We start from the raw sequence: 16,514 nt of genomic DNA on the forward strand, positions 1-16,514 counted from the left end.
TCTTAGGATGACTCCATAGTTACAGATTCTGAGTTCTCACAGAAGTACATGTGAAACAGGTAACTTCTGGCTATTGTGGTCAAGGATTGAACTGGAAACTCAGTGGCTTAATATTCCAATGAACCAGTTGTGTCACCAGGAGCCTAGGACTACTTGCTTGACCTTTTAAGATGTTTCACATTATGGGGGTAATTCCTCCCAGGAGAGTTGTTAAGAGAGCATGTAAAATATTATTATATACCACTCATCTCTGACTAGAGATTTAGAATGAGTACTCAAAAAATTCTAAATGGTTGTTTAAAGCATTTATCTTTGGGATATAGATAGTGATGCATATGACTGGTACAGTTCTTTTAGATTCATTTGAATTTCTAGCTCTTCGGCACTTCTCTGAGTTACAAATATGCCTAAACAAGATGATCAAAATTCACTTACAGGTTCCTGAAGATGGGACCAAAATGAAATTCTATTCAGAGCGTCCTTCTCTTATCATTCATCTCAAGAGGTGGATCTCCATGGTATAAGCATTGTATTTATAGGACTGACGTAAGAATCTCCAGAACTTTAACATAGGGAGATAGAGACACTACACCTTCAATGTTAATATTAAAAGTTAGCTTTATAAAAGGCTTATCAACCCTAAAACTCACAAGAGAAAATTACATGTACTGAAATGGATTGGCTAGTCAAGAACTTATATGCAGAGTACATCAAGAGAAACACTGGACTGGAAGAAACACAAGCTGGAATCAAGATTGCCAGGAGAAATATCAATAACCTCAGATATGCAGATGACACCACCCTTATGGCAGAAAGTGAAGAGGAACTAAAAAGCCTCTTGATGAAAGTGAAAGAGAAGAGTGAAAAAGTTGACTTAAAGCTCAACATTCAGAAAACGAAGATCATGGCATCTAGTCCCATCACTTCATGGGAAATAGATGGGGAAACAGTGGAAACAGTGTCAGACTTTATTTTTTGGGCTCCAAAATCACTGCAGATGGTGACTGCAGCCATGAAGTTAAAAGACGCTTACTCCTTGGAAGAAAACTTATGATCAACCTAGATAGCATATTCAAAAGCAGAGACATTACTTTGCCGACTAAGGTCCGTCTAGTCAAGGCTATGGTTTTTCCAGTGGTCATGTATAGATGTGAGAGTTGGACTGTGAAGAAGGCTGAGTGCCGAAGAATTGATGCTTTTGAACTGTGGTGTTGGAGAAGACTCTTGAGTGTCCCTTGGACTGCAGGGAGATCCAACCAGTCCATTCTGAAGGAGATCAACCCTGGGATTTCTTTGGAAGGAATGATGCTGAAGCTGAAACTCCAGTACTTTGGCCACCTCATGCGAAGAGTTGACTCATTGGAAAAGACCCTGATGCTGGGAGGGATTGGGGGCAGGAGGAGAAGGGGACGACCCAGGATGAGATGGCTGGATGGCATCATGGACTCGATGGACATAAGTCTGCGTGAACTCCGGGAGATGGTGATGGACAGGGAGGCCTGGCGTGCTGCGATTCATGGGGTCGCAAAGAGTCGGACACGACTGAGCGACTGAACTAGAACTCCTAGTCAAGAAAGCAAGTCTGGATATGACTAAAGAGTGTGTTTCCTCCCTTTCTCCCACACCTGCTTGCAGAACTTCCTGTGGTTCTCTCTCTGCTTCTGCTCCAAGAAGCCCTGGTAAGGTCTGAGGACCCCAACAACTGAGAGCTAGTGGAGGGCAATTACCTACATGATCTTCATTCTTCTAGTCTGTTGAATATTGATAGACATTGTCGTCAAGACAAGCCCTGATGTGGTTTAATGATTTCCTGTCTCACAAGCTAGTTTTGACCCTCATCCTGTCTGGCTCCTGAGTTAATCAAAGTGACAATCCAGGTGGGAAATTCTTTACAAATTTTGAAGGTTCTGTGTGAGTGGAGGGCAACATTACCTCTAATGAATAATTCACTGGTAATTAGTGCCCAAAAGAAAGTTTTCTCTCTTGTTGGTTATTAGCATCCATGTTAAATTCCCTGTGACGTGTAAATAGTTGAATGCTTTGATCCTACTGGAAATATCGGTCCCTTGTTCTCCATTTGAACTGTCCCCACCTTCAGTACAAGGAAGGCGGGGATGATGTATAGAGCAGCTGCTGAGAGATTGCTCATTATCTGAAGCAATTATGTACTTATTTTCTGTGTCTTCCCCCCAGCCTCATTCCCTCACCTCCCCCACCCCTATAATTCTAAGCTTTGTGAAGCCAGGGACATTCTACATTGTTCATCGTTATACACCCAATGCCTCCCCCATACACTATAAATTATTTGTTTAATAATTACATAAATTGGTCTTGAATACTGAAAATCTAATTTCATCACTTCAATGATTAAGAATTCTTCACGGACTCCTCCAAGGTGTGCAGATAAAATAAATCCAGAGTCACTGCTTTCACATTTAAAAAAAGTAAGTCAGTCATCTGGTTACTTCAGGTTATTTTCCTACATAGTATCTCACTGATTCCTCTGCCCTCTCTCTGAAGGGAGGGGATGTTTTAATCATAATAAATGACTTGCAGTTAATCACATGTCATATTTGTTCACCTCTTTGCTCCTAACCAGCAAAAAATCAGTGCAGGAATCATGAGTTCCAGAAAGCTTTTCCCACCTCCATCCCTGGTCTTGGTTGGAAGTTAGGGTACTTCATGTTATGGCATTACAGGTTTTCTGTTTCATTGTCTATCTCTATTCAAGTCATAAAACTCCCTCAAGTAAGAGGAGTGTGATGGATAATTTTATATAGCCAGGCTATGGTGCCCAATGTTTGGTCAAACATCAGATCAGATGTCACTGTGAAGGTGTTTGGGGGTATGATTGGCATTTAAATCAGCAGACTTAGAGTAAAGCAAATTACCCTTCAAAACATGACTGGGCCTCCTCCTATAGTTGAGGCCTTCAGTTCAGTCACTCAGTCGTGTCCGACTCTTTGCGACCCCATGGGCTGCAGCACGCCAGGCTTCCCTGTCCATCACCAACTCCCGGAGCCTACTCAAATTCATGCCCATCGTGTCAGTGATACCTTGAGACCTTAAGAGTATCTAGACAGAGGGTTCCCAGAGAGAATTCTCAAGAAGGAGGAATTCTCAAGACCGTAACATAGAAACACTATGTCAGTTTCCAGCCCGTCCACCAGAACCCGGATTCAAGACTACAACATCAGCTCTTGTCTGAATTTCCAGCCCTCAAGCCTACCCTGAGGATTTCAACCCTGCCAGCCCCTGTCGTGTGAGACAAGTCTTAAAACTCTCCCTCTTTTTCTCTCTGCTTCTCCTCTCTCTCTCTCCACTCTCTCTCTGTTTTCTATACACATACACACCTCCTGTTGGTCTGTTTCTCTGGAGAACCTTCACTATTCTGGAAGCTTTCTAGTTTAACTCCTGTTTTTAGAACACGGCGCAATAAGTAAATGAAAAATTAAATCTAGCTTGAAATCCCCCTCCTTAATAGAGGAGAACTTTGTAGTGCAGAGATGGTCATTTAGTCCTGTTGAGGCCAACTAAACAGATCCCTAGTACATCCCTGAGCACCCCCTCCCCTGTCCCTTGGTAACTTGGTCATCTGACACATAATAAAAAAAATAATGAGGAAAATACACATTTGATGAACCTACTTATTTTGTTGAATGCCAGGAAATGCATTACAGAGATTCCACCCAGCACCACGTGCCCCGTGAGTCAGAGTAGCTGAGTTGGAGCCTCATCGCCCCTCAGAAGGGGACATCAGGATCAGCCTCTCTTCTGGAATACTTAAAACTTCATGCCTTTCTCTCTACATCCCATCCCACCCCTTTTTGTTTGTGTTTTGATTTTTGAATGACCGATGAGTCACTGGAAATGACCTCTCCACACCAGCTGCTTTGGCCTGCCTATCACTCAACATCTGTTCCAAACAAAACTTCAGCAATCTTCAGTGGAGTAAGTAAGCACATGATCAAAGTTCCAGGGTAGGGTTTATAGCCTCAGGCTATCTTCCTGGTATTTGCTGGACTCCTGAGTTTATGCTGGGAAAAGCCAGGTCTTTCCCAGTATGCATTACAGAGAGGAGGTACCCATTATTTACTGAAAACCCCTGAGGATGAAATGCACATCAAAAGAGTTCTCACCAACAGGCTGTCTGTCACCAACTCCTTCTTCCTTGGTATCCTCTCTTTGGGTATTATCCTCCTCCATCAGGATCTTCTGCTGAGTCTCCAAGGATAAACTAGGATCAATGCCAGCCTGTGCACAGCAAGAAAAGAAAGGTACCATGAGCAGGAAGCTGGAAGCTGAGGTGACCTCTGAAAACTGAAAGTCAGTAGAGCTAACATCTGGGGAACACTAACAGCTGTTGAAATTGAAAAGCAAATATCCTGCATCATCCTATATTCGCTCTGCTGACTATCCTTCAGAATGACAAAACCTAAACACCATCACCACTAACCAACACCAACAGGAGCATACATATGGCTAGAATGACAGATTAAAAAAAAAAAAAGGATGCTGGTGAACAAGTGATGTGCAATATTTAGACCAAGAGACACATCAGTCTTTCAGCATAGTTTCTGCTGCTGCTACTGCTGCTAAGTCGCTTCAGTCGTGTCCGACTCTGTGCGACCCCATAGATGGCAGCCCACCAGGCTCCCCCGTCCCTGGGATTCTCCAGGCAAGAACACTGGAGTGGGTTGCCATTTCCTTCTCCAGCATAGTTTCTACTTGCCATTTATTATTGCTTATTTTCTATTTTTCATCCCATGCTTATTATTTACCAGCCATCATCCTGTTAGTTACTATGTCTTTATTATATCTTTTAATTTCCACAAAATCTCATATTATAGAAAAGGAAACCAATGCCCTTGTTCTTAAGAGCTCCCCACAGAGCCCCTGAGTTTATGACAGGGTTCCCACAGCTCTCATTATGTCCAGTTTTCTCTGCAGAACTCAGGGTTGCCTCAGTAGATGGTGTGATCCCCCCATCATGTTAGAGCTCCCATTTGTTTAGTACCTAAGATGCCAAATTATTTCTCACTTGATTTTCACAATAATTGTAAGGTTTGGAGTGAGAAGGGAAATTCAGTTTCAGACATGTTGAATTGGGGTATATCTGTAGATCATTTAAGTGAAGTGTAGCGTAGAGATAATGGCCATAGCTGGAGATGTATATTTAGAGGACGCAGATCTTGAGAAGTTTTGCTTTTCCTTAAAATGGGAGAAAGAAAGCTAAAGCTGGTTCATAGGCTGAGGGAAAATAGGGAAATGGTAAAAATCTAAGGGGCAGGAGATTAAATGATGGAGCAAGTTCCTGGAGAAGAGAAGGGAGATGAGATCATCTTACAGTTAGAGGTTTGGCCTTGACAAAGAGATATATTCTTCATTTCAAGAGAATGGATAAAGGAAACATGATGAAGATAGGTATCCATGTAGTTCAAAAGCTGTGTGGCAGAAAGAGTTAAGAGGATGGGATTTTTAGATATGGAGGGCCTCACTCTTGTCAATGAAGTACTATACTAACTCTTCCACTGAAAGTCTACCAACTGGAGTATTTTTGTAGGAGTTAAATGCTGAAATACAGACTTCCATAAGTTACATTAAAAAGATGCTTTAAAAACTTTTGGGCTACAAATAATACCAAGAATAAAGACAAACCACAGAATGGGAGAAAATGTATACAAATCATATATCTAACAAGCGACTTGTATCTAGAATATTAAAAATAAAAAACAACCTTAAAATTCAACATGGTCTTAGAATCTGAATAGATGCCTCTCCAAAGAAGGTAAACACATGGCCAATAAACATATGAAAAGATGCTGAGCATTATTAATTATTAGGGGAAAGCATATCAATCCCACAATTTGATACCAGTTCACACCCACTCGGATGGCTATAATGAGAAAGACACATACTGGCACATGTTGGAAAGGATAAGGTGCCTGTGGGTATGTATAATGCCACTTTGGAAAACAGTCCCTCAGTTCTTCAAAAGGTTAAAAACAGAAGTGCAATAAGACCTAGCAATGCTACTCGTAGGCATATACCCAAAAGAAATGAAAACATGTTCACACATAACTTGAATACAAATGTTCCTATCATCACCGTTCATAATAGCCAAAAGGTAGAAACAACTCAGACGTCCTTCAAATATTTATATCATCACTATTCATAATAGCCAAAAAGTAGAAACAACTCCATTGTCCTTCAGCTAGTGAATGGATAAATACAACTGTGGTTTATCCATACAAAGAAAGATTATTTGGCCCTGTAAAGGAATGATGGAGAAGGAATGGCAATCCACTCCAGTATGCTTGCCTGGAAAATTCCATGGGCAGGGGAGCCTGGTGGGCTTCAGTCCATGGGGTCACAAAGAGTCAGACACGACTGAGCACACGGTACAGTATAAAGGAATGAAGTACCGACACACGCTCCAACATAGATGAAACTTGTATACAAGTACTAAGTATACAAGATACTTAGCCAGTCGCTAAGTATCACATATTGTGTGATTCCATTTATAGGAAATGTCCAGAATATGCAAATGTCCAGAGATGCAAAGTAGATTGGTGGTTGCCTAGAGGTGGTTGTGAGGAGTGAAGGGCGAGTAAGGAGTGATTGCTAATGAGCAGGGGGTTCTTTTGGGGATTGATGAAAATGTTCTAAAATTAGATTATGGACAACTTTATGAAAGTATTTTTAAAAATACCGAATTCTACAATTTAAATGGATGAATTATATGATTATGGGGATTATATCTCAGTAAGCTTTTTAAATAAAAAAGAAACTTGAGATCTGAGGAGAGGATTATTGACAGAGGCAAGGCTAAAGAACACTGCTGAAGACCAGATAATAATAACAGCAATTAGCGTAAGGATTCACATGCCAGGCACTGTGCTTGGCTATTTTCCTGCATCGTTCCCTTTCATTTTCGCCGCAAACACATATATATCGGATCCTTTCCCCTCATTCTACAGGCTATACAATTAAAGCTCAGAAAACATGTGGAGGTCAACAGCAAGAGATGAGACAAAATGTAGCCCAGGTCTGTGTCGATCTAGAGTCTGTTTCTTAATACCTGTGCCATGCTATCTTCCCAAGTTTTGCTTTTCTATTTAGTTTGAACTTCATAGGCTCAGCTAAATGTCAATGTCTTTAGGTCAAACTCCCCCCCCGCCCCCTGCACTGCCAACATTTTCCACTGTCATCTCTGAAAAGTCAATAAAGAGACGCACTCTCCTTACCTCCCTCCACACTCAGGAGTCCTAGGAGCACAGTCACTGGCCTCTTTGTATGGAGTGATTTCTCCAAGTTCAGAACACTGACTAAAAGTGTAGAGACAACACATCTCGCCTTTCTCTTCTGCTTGGAGAGGTTACGGTTGAGAAGAACAAATGATTAAGCTAATCTTAACTCTGAGATAGATAATGACCACACCCACCCCCTTTTAAGCTGGTTCTCTCAGGTTTTTCCTCACCAGTGAACTGCAGATAGACCTAGAAACCAGTAAGAGTTCAAGAAATTTTATCTTCCTTTTCCATTCTTTTCACAGTCCCTTTACATTCAAACCTCTAGTCTGGAATGGGATGACTGTAAAAGAAGAGATAAAATATAAAGGAGACTATATATATATATATGTGCTGCTGCTGCTGCTGCTGCTAAGTCGCCTCAGTCGTGTCCGACTCTGTGCGACCCCACTACCCCGTCCCTGGGATTCTCCAGGCAAGAACACTGGAGTAGGTTGCCATTTCCTTCTCCAATACATGAAAGTGAAAAGGGAAAGTGAAGTTGCTCAGTCGTGTCTGAGTGACCCATGGACTGCAGCCAACCAGGCTCCTCCAGCCATGGGATTTTCCAGGCAGGAGTACTGGAGTGGGGCGCCAGAGAAGCATATATATATATATATATATATATATATATATATATATATATATCTTTGAGAAGCAGCAGAAGACATTTTACCCTAAAATGTGTGTGCATGTATGTGTGTGTGTGAAAGTCACTCGGTTGCACCTGACTCTTTGCTACCCTATGGACTGTAGCCCACCAGGTTGTTCTGTCCTTGGAGTTCTCCAGGCAAGAAGGCTGGAGTAGGTTGCCATTTCCTTCCCCAATAAAATAAAATATCCCAATGTTTATGTGGGCTTACATTGTGGCAGACAGCATACTAGTCTTTCTCTTTCTCACTGAAATAACATCGGTTTATAACATTACGTGAGTTTCATGTGTACCACATTATATTCTGACTTCTGTGTACATTGCGGCGTGCTCACCACCCAAAGCCTAGTTTTCATCTGTCATCACAGAGTTGACGCCCCTCCCCTCTGGTAACCATTACTCTGTTCTTTGTATCTACGTGTCTGCACTAGAGCCTTCACAGACATTGTTTAGGCCTCACACAACCCACTGTGGGAGGTCCTCCTAATGGACAGATGAGGAAATAGAAGGCAGAAGAAAAGGAATCATTTCTCCAAGGTCACTCAGTCAGTGAGGGAAGCGACCAGAAACCTTCCAAGTGTCTGTGTGACTCTAGTGCCGGGGCTCTCCATCTTTCTATGACACCACCTTCCACATTCTTTCTATTATCATTAAACCTCATTTCATGTAGGTTGTTCTAAAAACAGTATACAGGAACATGATTCTAACATGAAAATATATTTACAAGCAATCCTGCTTTATCAGACAGAGGACGAGATGGTTGGGTGGCATCACTGACTCAATGGACATGAATTTGAGCAAGCTCCGGGAGTTGGTGATGGGCAGGGAAGCCTGGCGTGCTGAAGTCTATGAGGTTGCAAACAGTCAGACATGGCTGAGCAACTGAACTGATATTGATGCTTTATCAATGTAAAAATACTAGATTAAAATTTAAAAACACTAAGATTATGTACCATGACCAAGTGGGATTCATTTCTGGAATGCAAGAATAACTCAATATTAGGAAATCTAGGGCTTCCCGGGTAGCTCAGACAGTAAAGCGTCTGTCTACAATGCGGGAGACCTGGGTTCAATCCCTGGGTTGGGAAGATCCCCTGGGGAAGGAAATGGCAACCCACTCCAGTATTCATGCCTGGAAAGTCCCATGGACCGAGGAGCCTGGTGGGCTACAGTCCGTGGGGTTGCGAACAGTAGGACATGACTGAGTGACTTCACTATTATTATGAACATGTAAAAGTAATAATCACATGATTATTTTTAAGATGAAGAAAAGTTTTCAAAAGATATTTCCTGATAAAAACACTCAAGAAAATAGGAAATGAAGCATATTTCCTAAAGCCAGAATTGTGCTTAATGTGGTAATATTAGGGGAATTTCTAATAAGATTAGAAATGAGTCAGGAGCAGCCACTCTATTACTGTTGAACATAGTCCTGGAGAAATTAACCAGTAGAATTTAAAGAGAGAAAACAGTAAGTACAGGAATTGGAAAAGTAAAACTATTTTCAGGTAATTTGGTAGTTTACCTAGAGAACCTGATAGCATCAATGATAAGCTAACACAAACAATAAAATGAATGTACTCTTTTTTTAAATGGTAAAGATAATGTCAATTTAAAAAAATTTTCAGATATAGTTTCAGAAATAATTTCAGAATAATTATAGAAAAACTGCAACACTAGCACAAAAACATTCTTTCTGGAACCATTTGGGGATAAGTTTTAAATGTGGTATCCTTCTCTCCTGAATTGGACAGTCCCCAGATAACCACACATAAGGATCAAAATCAGGACATTATCATTGACCTTTATGGACACTGAACTCACAGACTCCATTCAAGTATAATCAATTGTCCCAATAATATTCTTTATAGGCTCTAATTAAGGATCATGTTTGCATGTAGTGGTCATGTCTCTTTAGCCTTTTCTTGGTCTGGAAGAGTGCAGCATGGGTGGCCTCTCACAGGCTAATTAATTCTCACTCCCACCCCTCTGCACCAGGGGTGATGGAAAAGACAGAGAAGTATCACAAACAAATGCCATCCTGCCAGACATATAAAATAAATAATTGCTTGAGTGGGTAAAGAGATGCCTTTTATTTTTACTACTATAAAAGTTTTAAAGCAGACTGTAAAAATAGAAATATATTAAACCATTTACTCTTTGCTGAATTCTTCCGAGTTAGAATGTTCACAAGAAAAATCCTTCTTGTTTCCAAATGGTCTCAGACAATCTCTCTTAAATTAGACTGAGCACTGCATCTCTGAGATCAGCATATTCTCAGGTCTGTTTTTATCTTCAAGTAAATCACAGTTAGGAGGCCGGTTCCTAGATTGAATTTTAAACAGGCATACAGAAAACACAACTATCCCTATTGTTTTAGATATGAATTCCGAGTTAAGTAGATATCTAATCTAACCACCTCAAAGTTCTGTTGAGAATTCTTGGAATTCTATTAGATTACCACTAATTCCATAGGGAGTTAGTTTGAATTTCTTTGTAGGTAGAGCTTGCAACTACTTTTGTCTAGTTATATTTTTATGATAACCAAATCATTAGCTTTCATCCATTTTGACTGTTGACTATCTGAAGGTTTTTGAAAGCAGAACACGTGTACAGGTAACCACCATGTTATGCTTGCTTGATGAATCCTTGTCCTCATGTTTTCTGGTTAACTTAGATATATTATTGGATGTTTCTTATTCCTTCAACCCAAATAGCTTTCTTTTTTTTCCTTTTTTTTTTTAAAAGCAAATTCTAGATTTCTTTGAGTACCTGAGGTCCATGCTTCTTAAAACTGACTTAATGCAAGTGTTTATGAATGCTGATGTTCTATTTTCTAGTCATTTCTTTGGTGGCAGAATACCACCCTCCTTTTTTTTGGCTACCTTACTTTATGGGAGCCATTTTTCTCAGAATAGGTTGGAAAAAAAAAGATGGTGATTATGGGAAGGTTCAGTTCCTCTTCTGGGCTGCCTGGAGGGAAGGCGACACCAGAGAGTTTTTTAAAAATACAATTTTTTTAACCCCATTCTAGACTGTCTAATTGGAATCTGTGGAGGTGGATCCATTAATATGTATTTTTAAGTTTACCAAGAGATTTTTCCTTGACTGGCATTGAGAAGTTGTTTTCTACACATTGGTTTAGCAGAATGGTACCTATGAAATCCTAAAAATTGAGAAAATGATGCTGTCTATATCTCCTTCTTAGCAAGCCATATATCTCCTTCTAGTATTGCCATATGCATTTAAGGAAAGTCTATTTAATTTTGTTTAACTCAGCATTTCACCAGTTTATTTGCGAATAGAACATACTTCTTTTTCTTGACACAACTCGTATTACTATAGCACACTCAAAACACAGACTTTGTGAAATATTGGTATAGAGAATATGACTCACCCTGTCACCCCCTCTTTATCAACAGTCAGCAACTCTTTGATGTTTAGCAACTCAGTAATAAATGTAACCACAGCTATTCATTAGGACTATTACACAAGGTTTCATAAAGCCTTCATGCCCAGTGTTACTCTCTGGCTCTTCCTCTGCTTAATCCTAAATATGATGAAAAACCTGACAATAGTGATGATATCTAATATACATTGATTGCCGAACTATGTTTTAGTCCAAGCACTCTGTAGGCTTTATACCACTCAATTCACAGCCCTGTCAGTAGCTTGCATTATTATAACAAAGGTACAGTAGGATGATGAGGAACAGAGAGATTAAGTGGCCAAACCTAAGAAAATACACAGTTAAAAAGTGGTGATGCATGTATTACAAACATTAAATCTGACTCAGATTTAAAGCCTATTGCATTAACCACTCAGTATTTTGCTTGAGCTTTAGTCATTGGTCTTCCTCTACATGCTCCTCCTTAACAGTTTCATTCGACCTTGGTCTAAGCTCTCTCCCTAAATTGCTCCCTCTTCTGAGCCACAGACCGGCTTCCCCAACTGCTTGTTAGACATTTCAGTGAGGAGCTATGGTTGGAATCTTAAACTCAACTTATTTCTAACAAATCTCGTCTTTCCCCTCCGAACTCATCCCTCCTTGTGTGTCTTCTCTTCCCATTCATGCATGTCTTCATGTGACTCATATGAACACCTACTATGTGTTTGTACTGTGCTCTATTGAGGATACACATAAAATGAACGGGACTCTGGTTCTTACTCCTAGTGTCTAGCACGCCATAACTTTAGTGAAGGTATGTTCCATCATGTTCCTTCTCTTTCTCTGTTATGTCCTGTAATCTCCAGTGGCTAATATGTTATTCTCTAAATTATTCGTAAATTATATTCAGTTGAAAGGGAATTTGGCTGTCCTGGACTGTCTTCCTATGACAGGTTGTTGGCACATCCACAGGTGCTGCGGTAGGCTGTATTGTAAAGAGGGCAGCACCATCCCACATGCTCTTCTTGCAACGTGATGACAGTGGTCCTTATCATGAGGTGGGGTCTACATTTCCTCCCTTTGGATCTGTGTAGGTCTAGAGAAGGCGATGGCACCCCACTCCAGTACTCTTGCCTGGAGAACCCCGTGGACGGAGGAGCCTGGTGGGCTGCAGTCCATGGGGTTGCCAAGAGTCGGACACGACTGAGCGACTTCACTTTCACTTCTCACTTTCCTGCATTGGAGAAGGAAATGGCACCTCACTCCAGTGCTCTTGCCTGGAAAATCCCATGGACGGAGGAGCCTGGTAGGCTGCAGTCCATGGAGTTGCGAAGAGTTGGACACGACTGAGCGACTTCACTTTCACTTTTCTCTTTCATGCATTGGAGAAGGAAATGGCAACCCACTCCAGTGTTCTTACCTAGAGAATCCCAGGGACGGGGGAACCTGGTGGGCTGCCGTCTATGGGGTTGCACAGAGTCGGACACGACTGAAGCGACTTAGCAGCAGCATAGCTTCAGTGGAAGTGGTACTAAGTGATAATTTTCAAGGCTGAGTTCTAACAGGCAAAAGAGTTTCAGCCTGGCTGTTTGGGGATGTCTATGCTAGGAACCCAGAGAAGGCGATGGCACCCCACTCCAGTACCCTTGCCTGGGAAATCCCATGGACGGAAGAGCTTGGTAGGCTACAGTCCATGGGGTTGTGAAGAGTCAGACACAACTGAGCGACTTCACTTTCAGTTTTCACTTTCATGCACTGGAGAAGGAAATGGCAACCCACTCCAGTGTTCTTGCCTGGAGAATCTCAGAGACGGGGGAGCCTGGTGGGCTGCCGTCTATGGGGTCGCACAGAGTCGGACACGATGCGACTTAGCAGCAGCAGCAGCAGCAGCAGCAGCAAGAACGCATTTTGCTGTCAGATGTACTAAATTTCAGATCACCACTCTAGATGCCACAGCTTTGGAGCAGAGAGTAAATTGCCTCCCTAATCTGTTACTTTCCCTTCTGAAACTGATGTGAGTTTTAAAATACTTACGGCATGTGAAGCACCTAAGAGTATGTGGTTCATGGTAGATCTCTTACTCACTCCCTACCTCACTCTCAAATTTTTAAATAGGAGACATAAGTATAAAATGAGAAAAACTGAAACCTGATTATGAAGGATCCTGAATGTATGGTTAAGGTCTAATTTTTAGACAATGGGGATTCATGGAAGATTATAGGGATGTGATATGCATAAGATAATTTTTGAAGATTCAGTTCAGTTCAGTCGCTCAGTCATGTCCAACTGTTTGCAACCCCATGAATCACAGCATGCCAGGCCTCCCTGTCCATCCAACTCCCGGAGTTTACCCAAACTCAAGTCCATCGAGTTGGTGATGCCATCCAGCCATCTCATCCTCTGTTGTCCCCTTCTCCTCCTGCCCCCAATCCCTCCCAGCATCAAGGTCTTTTCCAATGAGTTAACTCTTCACATGAGGTGGCCAAAGTACTGGAGCTTCAGCCTCAGCATCAGTCCTTCCAATGAACACCCAGGACTGATCTCCTTTAGGATGGACTGGTTGGATCTCCTTGCAGTCTTAGGGACTCTCAAGAGTCTTCTCCAACACCACAGTTCAAAAGCATCAATTCTTCGGTGCTCAGCTTTCTTTAGAGTCCAACTCTCACATTCATGCATGACTACTGGAAAAGCCATAGCCTTGACTAGATGGACCTTTGTTGGCAAAATAATGTCTCTGCTTTTTAATAAGCCATCTAGGTTTATCATAGCTTTCCTTCCAAGGAGTAAGCGTCTTTTAATCTCATGGCTGCAGTCACCATCTGCAGTATTTTGAAGCCCCCAAAACTGAAGTCAGCTACTGTTTCCACTGTTTCCCATTTGCCATGAAGTGATGGGACTGGATGTCATGATCTTAGTTTTCTGTATGTTGAGCTTTAAGCCAACTTTTTCACTCTTCCTTTTCGCTTTCATCAAGAGGCTTTTTAGCTCTTCTTCACTTTCTGCCATAAGGGTGGTGTCATCTGCATATCTGAGGTTATTGATATTTCTCCTGGCAATTTTGATTCCAGCTTGTGCTTCATTTAGCCCAGCGTTTCTCAGTAGGGTAATTGTTAAATAACACATTAAAAAGTCTTTTTAATGCATATGCTAAGTAATTTGAAGTCCCTACACGATTTGTGAATCTATTGTCGATTGTTTCCTTTTATTTATTCTATCTTCTGTAGATTCTGAATATACAGATTAAAAAAAAATGTCATGATGCCTTTCTATTCATTTTTTCTTTACAAATCTAAGAAAAAATCATAGAAGCATAATTGTTACCTAAGATCCCATAGCACTTCATGTAGATAATGGTACACTCTGGGATGTATTGCTCCATGTTTAGAAACAAAATATTTATACATACCCCAAAGTTTTAAATTTTCCCTGCTTGTCTTCATGCAGTGTATGTTGCCAAGCTATTCCAAAGTGAACATGGCAATTTCTTTTACGAATTACTTTGTGTTCCTGCTATTAATCTAATAGAGATAATAGTGGAAGAAAGAGGAGAAGCTGCTTTTCTGGCAGTAAGGAACAATTCTGAGGCCAGTTCCAAATTCCAAATTTTTTCATACGGTTTGGCTAAACAATTGAAGTTGAGAGTAGACTCTGAATCTATATCTCTTAGGAATTAGAATCATATCCAATCCCTTTTTCTTCTGACTAGTCTGCCAGTTAGTGATAAGAAGACGTAAGGCAAGTGAGATGAAAACAAAACAGAATTTTAAAAAATGATTGTGAGTTTAAGAGCTTGTAAAATATTATGGATAATCTTCTAGAATCTAGTTAAATAAAAAAAAAAATGCAATTCTTAGAAATATAAGATATCAACTTTTGTAAAACCAAAAAAAACAGTAGAATATCCAGGAAGATAAGATAAGAGGGGTAAGTTTGATGCCTTCATGCCAAGAGGCAAAGTCATTTATTCTTTAGTCTGAGTTGTTTTTCAGTTGTGAAGATGGATATGAACAATCCATCCAAACCTTTTCACTCAATTCCTTTCTTTACCAGTTGCAGGCCTCTGTGCCGAGGGGGTGGTGTGGATGAGATGAGGGAAGATAGACGACTCTCCAGACCTTCATACGTTTCCATGACCTTTATTGTTAGTATCTTGGCTCTAATGCTAATGATGAAAGAAATTTTTAAAGTTCTTGGTAAACAGGCACTTAACTACTCAAACTACTCAGAAGAACATTTGGAAATTAGAAAAAAAAAAAGGAAATATTTTTCTCTGTTCATTTTGATCTTATATGTGACTGAATTTCCTTTACTCTAAGAGAAAAAAATCCAGTAGATGCTGGCTGGATTTTAAACTCCAGTTCACTCTGATATATTCATCGGTATATTCTACTGTTTTTGGCACTTGGCAGGGTCTCAATAAATATTTGCAAAGTTTCACTGAATTAATTGAGTAAAAGATAAAGTATATTCTTTCAGAAACTAAAATAATTTTGAAATCTTGAGAGTTTTATCTAAGTACGTCATTCAGTCTGTTCACAGATCAACTGAAAAGGGGGAACTAGAGAAGGGAAGTCAAAAACTAATCCACTGACTGATACACAATTTGGGGATATCTCTGTGGTCCCCTTTTCCTGTCACTTGTGGGAAATAGCACCAGCATCTAAATCAATCAGTGCACATAAAGATAATGGGAATGACAGAACAGCCATCTCTCTTGGCTCCTGTTTATGATTCGAATTGACATCAGTTGCTGTAACCCTCTTGGCCTGTCTCCCCTACTTGACTCACTCTGTCCCAGAGAAGAGACAACCCTTGCAGTGGTGCTTTTGGGAAATAAACCACTGCTGTGTAGTTGGGAGCCAGCCAATCACAGGAAGCACACACTCTGGTCTACTCCTTCTCCCTCTAAGCTGTGCAGAGGCAAGTCCTGAGGTGGGAGCTATGCAGTAGCCGGTGAGTGAGGCCGTCTGATTCTGGAGTGCATTTTTAGGAAGTCCACTGTCATCATGCACCTAAGCCATGCCCTTCTTTATTACCATTATCAATAATGAGGATGACATTTCAATCTCCTTCTGTCATGTCTCCCTTTTCATTAGTTTCAAACTTGGTTGGGAAGAATGTTGCATTTTGGTCCCCTCATGAGAATCCCATGGGTGGAGGAGCCTGGTGGGCTACAGTCCATGGG

At 40.9% G+C, this 16,514-nt stretch overlaps 1 protein-coding gene across 8 annotated transcripts in view; it reads right to left on the bottom strand.

Annotated features, from left to right (window-relative positions):
- The window catches only part of PHLDB2 (pleckstrin homology like domain family B member 2), a 246,202-nt gene that overhangs the window by 124,666 nt on the left and 105,022 nt on the right, over positions 1-16,514 (bottom strand). For all 8 annotated transcript variants that reach the window (XM_040223953.1, XM_040223915.1, XM_040223964.1 and 5 more), the window contains exon 2: positions 4,140-4,254. In XM_040223953.1, coding sequence (XP_040079887.1) covers positions 4,140-4,206 — 67 coding nt within the window. In that variant the 5' untranslated portion in view covers positions 4,207-4,254. The remainder of the gene's footprint in view (positions 1-4,139; positions 4,255-16,514) is intronic.

Source organism: Oryx dammah, unplaced genomic scaffold (genome assembly GCF_014754425.2).
Source record: "Oryx dammah isolate SB20612 unplaced genomic scaffold, SCBI_Odam_1.1 HiC_scaffold_2, whole genome shotgun sequence".
Taxonomy (NCBI): domain Eukaryota; kingdom Metazoa; phylum Chordata; class Mammalia; order Artiodactyla; family Bovidae; genus Oryx; species Oryx dammah.